Genomic DNA, 7,520 nt, shown 5'->3' with positions numbered 1-7,520 from the left:
GTTTGTTTGTTTGTTTGTTTGTTTGTTTGTTTGTTTGTTTGTTTGTTTGTTTGTTTGTTTGTTTGTTTGTTTGTTTGTTTGTTTGTTTGTTTGTTTGTTTGTTTGTTTGTTTGTTTGTTTGTTTGTTTGTTTGTTTGTTTGTTTGTTTGTTTGTTTGTTTGTTTGTTTGTTTGTTTGTTTGTTTGTTTGTTTGTTTGTTTGTTTGTTTGTTTGTTTGTTTGTTTGTTTGTTTGTTTGTTTGTTTGTTTGTTTGTTTGTTTGTTTGTTTGTTTGTTTGTTTGTTTGTTTGTTTGTTTGTTTGTTTGTTTGTTTGTTTGTTTGTTTGTTTGTTTGTTTGTTTGTTTGTTTGTTTGTTTGTTTGTTTGTTTGTTTGTTTGTTTGTTTGTTTGTTTGTTTGTTTGTTTGTTTGTTTGTTTGTTTGTTTGTTTGTTTGTTTGTTTGTTTGTTTGTTTGTTTGTTTGTTTGTTTGTTTGTTTGTTTGTTTGTTTGTTTGTTTGTTTGTTTGTTTGTTTGTTTGTTTGTTTGTTTGTTTGTTTGTTTGTTTGTTTGTTTGTTTGTTTGTTTGTTTGTTTGTTTGTTTGTTTGTTTGTTTGTTTGTTTGTTTGTTTGTTTGTTTGTTTGTTTGTTTGTTTGTTTGTTTGTTTGTTTGTTTGTTTGTTTGTTTGTTTGTTTGTTTGTTTGTTTGTTTGTTTGTTTGTTTGTTTGTTTGTTTGTTTGTTTGTTTGTTTGTTTGTTTGTTTGTTTGTTTGTGTTAACGCACACATCGTTAACACGTCTACAACGCGGCGAGGGGAGCGGGCGGCGCGGCACGACCACCGCGACATTACAACGCGATCGCACGCTTTTATTTTTATTTATTTGAAACCTAACCAGAAGTAAACCTATATATATATACAGTCCGCTTTTTAATTTATCTGGGCCTATCTATGGTCCTTCGCGTCCGTCTAATAGGTTATAGTAATTAAAATAGCGTCGTGATCGTAAGCCACGCCACCACACAGCGCGTCCGGAATTCAGCTGAAGGTCATACAGCGGACATCGCAACAGCGAACGCAGCCTACGAGCATCTGGATGCCGCCGCCACACAAGCGTTGGCCACATCAATCGCTGAGGACGAAAAAAAGGGTTTGGTAGCAACAGTTACGTGAGTTCGACCAATTCATTCTATTAAAGTGCACATTCAGTGTCATCATACTCATTATCAAACATTTAGTGAACTTGCTTAATAGCCATCCATTCCCTTTCAAGCATTATACCGTCCATTACAATAAAAAATAAGCAATAATTTATACGTAACTAACTATTGCATCAGATTTTTTTTTCCAATTATAACCTACCTACATTTTACTTTTATAATTTTCTTGCCGATCTTTTCGAAATTTAATTCTTTCTTATCACCAATCATTTCTTTTCATTACTTTATTGCTTTCCAAAAAAAAAAATTTCTTTGCTAAACAGCTTGCTTACGACAGCTTACATACATTGCTTACATACTTACAGCTTACATCGCCCTGTTCTCAGCGCATCGAGTTAGCCTCACACCGAGGGTAATTTGGTAAAGTTGCGTGATCATCACACTGTGCCTGCCACATTTGCTATCCAATTTAAGTATCGTTCAATTACCTACTTATCTAATTACATAATTTTCATAGAATTTCCATCATGACTGATTCTAACTCAGCCCAAACATCTAACAAGTTCGATGATTATGATTCTTCTCAACTCAATACATACAAAAAAAGGAGATCTAGTCATAAAGGAAAGGTCACAATTTTCAAAAATTATATTGAATCTTTATTAAAATACAATAAACCGTTGTCTGATTTAGATATTATACAATTAAATAATAGATTAGAGTCCTACAAGTCCCTTGCAATTGAATTTGATAAAAACCAAGCACTCATCGACGACATTATTGGGGTTTCAGATGAACAGCTGAAGGAACGGGAGCAATTTGAAATGGAATACCACTATCAACTTGCGCTCGGTATCCAGCTGCTACGAGACAATGAAACTGCTTGCGTCAACGGGTCTGTAGTACAAACTCCAACTGCAAGTGAATCAGCAACTAAAGCATTTATTAAATTACCCACCATTGACCTTCCACACTTCTCAGGGGAATATCAAAATTGGCTCGAGTACAGAGATACCTTTGAATCACTCATACACAAAAACAAATCAATAGATAATATTCAAAAGTTTCACTATTTGCGTGCATCTCTGCAAGGTGAGGCTTCAGAAGTTATTAAATCATTAGAAATGTCATCAGACAATTACCGGGTAGCATGGGAACTTATCACAGATAGGTACAACAACACTTCTCAACTAATACACAATCACCTTCACGCAATATTCACCATAAAAAACATTGAAAAGGAATCTGCAACATCACTCAGACAATTACTAGACACAGTAAACAAAAACCTCAGAGCACTTAATAATTTAGGCGAACCCACAGTAGATACAATGTTAATTTATCTTATTACCTCCAAATTAGACATCGCAACAATCAGATATTGGAATGAAACAATTAAAAAAATTACAAGGGATAAGCCTATATTTCAAGATTTAACAACATGTATTAGTGATCATTCCCTTCTTTTACAAAATATTGAAGACGCTAAAAACATACATAAATTAGATTTAAAACCACAATCATCCAAATCAGACAATAAAGATAATAAACATTCTCGCATTCCTTGTCCCTTGTGTAAAGGTCACCATTATCTATACGCTTGTCCACAATTTAAACAAATGACAGTGGAAAAGAGGATAGAAAAGGTGTCCAAGTTTTCCAACTTCTGTGCGAACTGCTTGCATAACGGTCACGAAACAAAATCTTGTCGTGGCGGAGCATGTAAATACTGTCAACAGAAACATAACACTATGCTACACATACATAAGGAACCATCCAAGGACACTGCGCACACTACACTCGCTAGTAACAGTAATTCACAACACACCTCAGTTTTACTTTCCACCGCCGTAGTACAAGTCATCGCCAGTGATGGAAAACCACACTTGGCGAGAGCATTGCTGGACAGTGGAAGTACCTCCTGTTACATCACAAATAATCTGGGTACAAAGCTCAATCTCACTTTCGAACCCATTCGCGGTACAGTCTCAGGCATAAATCAACAACATACAAAAATTTTTCATCGCACAAATGTTATAATAAAATCATATAATAGTTCTTTCACAGCCAATTTGTCATGTTTGGTACTTGATACAATAGCACATTCATTACCTCACATGCGCATCGATCCACAAGGTTTAAATGTACCTAAGCATATAAAACTAGCCGACCCTCAGTTTTATGAACCCGCCCCAATTGACTTATTGCTAGGCGCCGACATATTCTGGCAAATAATTGGTAGGGGTCAGATTCATTTAGGTAAACAACAGCCTACACTACACGAAACTGAATTAGGCTGGTTAGTTTCAGGGTCAACAACAAACAACAACAAACACACAAACAGTTGTTTTTTTAATAACGACAATTCAGATCAGTTATCCCGCTTTTGGGAGTTAGATAGCTTATCTAATTCTCAAATCAACGAACCCTGCGATTCAGATGCTTGCGAAATCATTTTTAGTCAAACAACCACAAGACAAAGTGATGGCAGATTTGTTGTCACTATTCCATTCAAAAAATCACCTGAATGCTTGGGTGATTCATACTATCAAGCCAAAAAACGGTTTTATTCCGTAGAAAACCGTATGAATTCAGATTCTACACATAAACAACAGTACTCAAAATTCATAACAGAGTACATACAACTAGGTCACATGACTTTAAACAAACATTCACAGAAAAATAAATTCATTCATTCAGAACATAATAAATCAATCATACAATCAGGTGCAGACAGCACCAACACAAACATACAGCGCTCACCTGTGTACTACCTACCACATCATGGTATTATACGTGAGTCAAGCACCACAACAAAATTCAGATCAGTGTTCGATGGTTCCGCAAAAACATCCACAAAGCTATCGCTCAACGACATTCAGTTTGTAGGACCTGTTGTCCAAGACGATCTTATTTCTATACTCATACGCTTTCGTCAACATAGATATATAATATCAGCTGATATAGAAAAAATGTTTCGCCAAATATCAGTGGTGGAACATCAGCGGCCCTTACAACAAATCGTATGGCGATACAATCCAACGGAACCCCTGCAGACATACACGCTCAACACTGTCACATATGGCACGGCATCGGCGCCGTACCTAGCAACACGCTGCATCAAACAAATAGGCCTAAATTGTCAAAACACACAAAATCATTCAGACAATTATGATCACAAACTGGTCTCCGAGATCATCTTGCATGATTTTTATTGTGATGACCTCTTGACGGGGACAGATGACGAGCCGGTACTATTAGAAATTGCTAATGGAGTTTTTTCCGAATTAAAGAAATATCAATTTCCACTTAGAAAATGGCTGTCTAACTGTCCGCCCGTTCTTGAAAAACTAGGTTTTAATGATTCAGACAACACAACAGTTAATCTTAGTTCTAACGACCCATCAAAAACATTAGGCATTTTATGGAACATTCACAGCGATACAATTTCATACACAGTACATTCAGAATTTGCATCACATAAGCAAATCACAAAACGCACAATTTTATCCACTATAGGTCATATTTTCGACCCACTAGGTCTCATTAGCCCTTGCATACTCGAGGCTAAATTACTAATGCAACAGATGTGGATAAATAACATCAGTTGGGACGGTGAAATACCGGTTTCAATACAACAACAATGGGCGAAGTTCGTAGAATCGTTATCTTTTATAAATCAATTAACTATTCCTCGGCGTGCATTCCGTGACTCGTCGCGCGATAACATTGAACTCCACATTTTTTGCGACGCGTCGCAACAGGCGTATGGTGCGTGCGTATACATACGTACCTACACATCAGACGGCAATATCAGTGTTCAATTGTTAATAGCCAAGGGACGGGTGGCTCCTTTAAAAGCACTTACCATACCGCGACTTGAATTATGTGCCGCGTTCACCGGTGTTCATTTAAGTATTAAAGTTTTAAACTCACTACGCAATATAAACAAGTGTAAGTGTTATTATTGGAGTGATTCGATAATTGTTTTATCCTGGATAAATTCACCTACACACAAACTACAAACATTCGTCAAACACAAAGTCACAGACATACTCAAACATACTGATCCACAGTCATGGTACTATGTACCAACCAAACAAAATCCAGCAGACATCATCACAAAGTGTACCAATGCACAACAATTACTTCACACACCTTTATGGTTTTCAGGACCTGACTTTTTAAGGAATGATGATAATCACAGCTGGCCTGAACAACCAGGGCATCTCAGCGTATCTGACCTTCCAGAAGTCCGGTCGCAAACACATCTCACGCACATAGATGTACTTAACAGTAATTCATTTGTTAACAAATACTCAAATTTCAACAAACTTACACGCATCGTAGCTTACATACTTCGATTCATTCATCATTGCAAACATAAAAAACAATCATACAACAATAATTGCAGTACAAATAAACATCAACAGGTGTGTCAAATAGGTGACGTCATGCCCTTATCAACTAGTGAACTTAATATAGCTAGGTATCAGTTAGCAAAGATAGTACAATTAGATTTCTTTTCTGAGGAATATCAACTATTATTACATAACAAACAGTTATCTGCAACACATAAATTAAATTCACTTAATCCTTTCATAGGAGATAATCAACTCATTCGTGTGGGCGGAAGGTTAGCACAATCGCCATACAATTACGATCGAAAATTCCCTATCCTTCTACACCCAGCTCATCACATTACTAAAATCATATTCGCAACCTATCACATCACACTTTTACACGCTGGCCCACAACTGTTGTTGTCACACATACGTCAAGTTTTCTGGCCAATTTCTGGTCGCAACCTGGCTAGAAAAACTACACAATCATGTGTAACATGTAAAAGGTTTAAAGGAAAAACTGTAACACCTATCATGGGACAGTTACCTGAACAGAGACTGCACGCAAACTTTATATTTAGTGACGTAGGTGTTGACTACGCTGGGCCAATTATGATCAACAACCGTAAGGGGCGTGGAAGTGTGCTTATCAAATCTTACATTTGTGTTTTCGTCTGTTTTGTAGTCAAAGCGGTGCACTTGGAGTTGGTTACAGATCTGACGACAGAGTCTTACATAGCAGCAATTAACAGGTTCATTTCTCGCAGAGGTAAACCTAATAACATTTACTCAGACAATGGGAAAAATCTGGTGGGTGCTGCTCGTGTGATCACCAACTTTCTCAAAAATCACAGTGAGTCAATTTACAGTTGTGCTGCAGAACAAGGTGTGAACTTCCATTTCATTCCCCCATATACACCCCACTTTGGGGGTCTATGGGAGAGCACTGTTAAATCAGTGAAGCATCATCTCAAAAGAGTACTAGGGATGGCACACCTCACATATGAGGAAATGTACACATTACTAGTCCAAATAGAAGGCATTCTCAATTCGAGGCCTCTCACGCCTCTTTCATCCGATCCATCTGATCTCTCAGCCCTCACTCCTTTCCACTTTTTAATTGGTCGTACTCTAACTGTGCTACCTCATCCACGGATGTCCGACTGCGACCCGGCACGGCTGCCGCGGCATCAACGGGTCGAACTTCTGCGCCAGCATTTTTGGAGACGCTTTAATAAGGAATATATTTCTCAGTTACACCAAAGGACGCGCTGGCATCGTTCACAAGGCGGGCTCACAGAAGGCTCGCTGGTCATCGTAAAGGACGAGGCGCTGCCGGTGGCACAATGGCCGCTGGGACGTATAATCAAGCTGTATCCGGGAGCTGACGGAGAGACTCGAGTAGCGGATATCAAGACAATGGCCGGGACGATCAGAAGGGCTTTTCATAAGATATGCCCACTACAAGATAGACCATCGGACTGAACACGACGCATTCTTACATCAGCTGGGCTGGCCTTTCCATGGTGGCCTGGGAATATGTTAACGCACACATCGTTAACACGTCTACAACGCGGCGAGGGGAGCGGGCGGCGCGGCACGACCACTCCGAGCGCGCCATTACTACTTTGACAGCATCACAAGATTACAACGCGATCGCACGCTTTTATTTTTATTTATTTGAAACCTAACCAGAAATATACCTATATAAAATACAGTCCGCTTTTTACTTATCTGGGCCTATCTAACTTGTTAGAATTTTTTTTACTGATATTTTAAATTTTGGAAGTTTCAAATCTAGAATACATTGTGGAATTTTATTATATACACGTATGCTCAAAACCCATAAAAGATTTATTAATTTTTTGGAGGCGAAAACTTGGAGTAACAATCTTATCTTTATTTCTCGTTTCTATCGTATGATTGTCACTATGTTTACTATGACAATGTATATTTTGTCGGACAAAGAGAATATTATAGTATATAAATTGGGAAGCAACTGTAAGAATACCTGCATCTTTGAAAACATCTCGCAGAGAATC

General features: G+C 37.9%; 1 protein-coding gene across 1 annotated transcript; it reads left to right on the top strand.

The window, feature by feature from the left end:
- Positions 1–853: 853 nt before the first annotated feature.
- LOC146526474 (uncharacterized) lies at positions 854–7,193 on the top strand. The gene has a single exon (XM_085207053.1). The coding sequence runs from the start codon at positions 1,663–1,665 to the stop codon at positions 6,961–6,963; it is 5,301 nt and encodes a 1,766-aa protein (XP_085063179.1). The 5' UTR covers positions 854–1,662; the 3' UTR covers positions 6,964–7,193.
- The last annotated feature ends 327 nt before the right edge of the window (positions 7,194–7,520 follow it).

This window comes from Heliconius melpomene, unplaced genomic scaffold (assembly GCF_056956725.1).
Source record: "Heliconius melpomene rosina isolate 202511_hmr_F unplaced genomic scaffold, ASM5695672v1 ptg000031l, whole genome shotgun sequence".
Classification (NCBI taxonomy): Eukaryota; Metazoa; Arthropoda; class Insecta; order Lepidoptera; family Nymphalidae; genus Heliconius; species Heliconius melpomene.
The sequence above is the reverse complement of the archived record's forward strand: the minus strand, read 5'-3'. Positions and strand labels throughout refer to the sequence as shown.

What these genes read in the sequence shown, in the direction of transcription:
- LOC146526474 (XM_085207053.1), top strand. Translation starts at nt 1,663, where the DNA reads ATGACTGATTCTAACTCAGCCCAAACATCTAACAAGTTCGATGATTAT.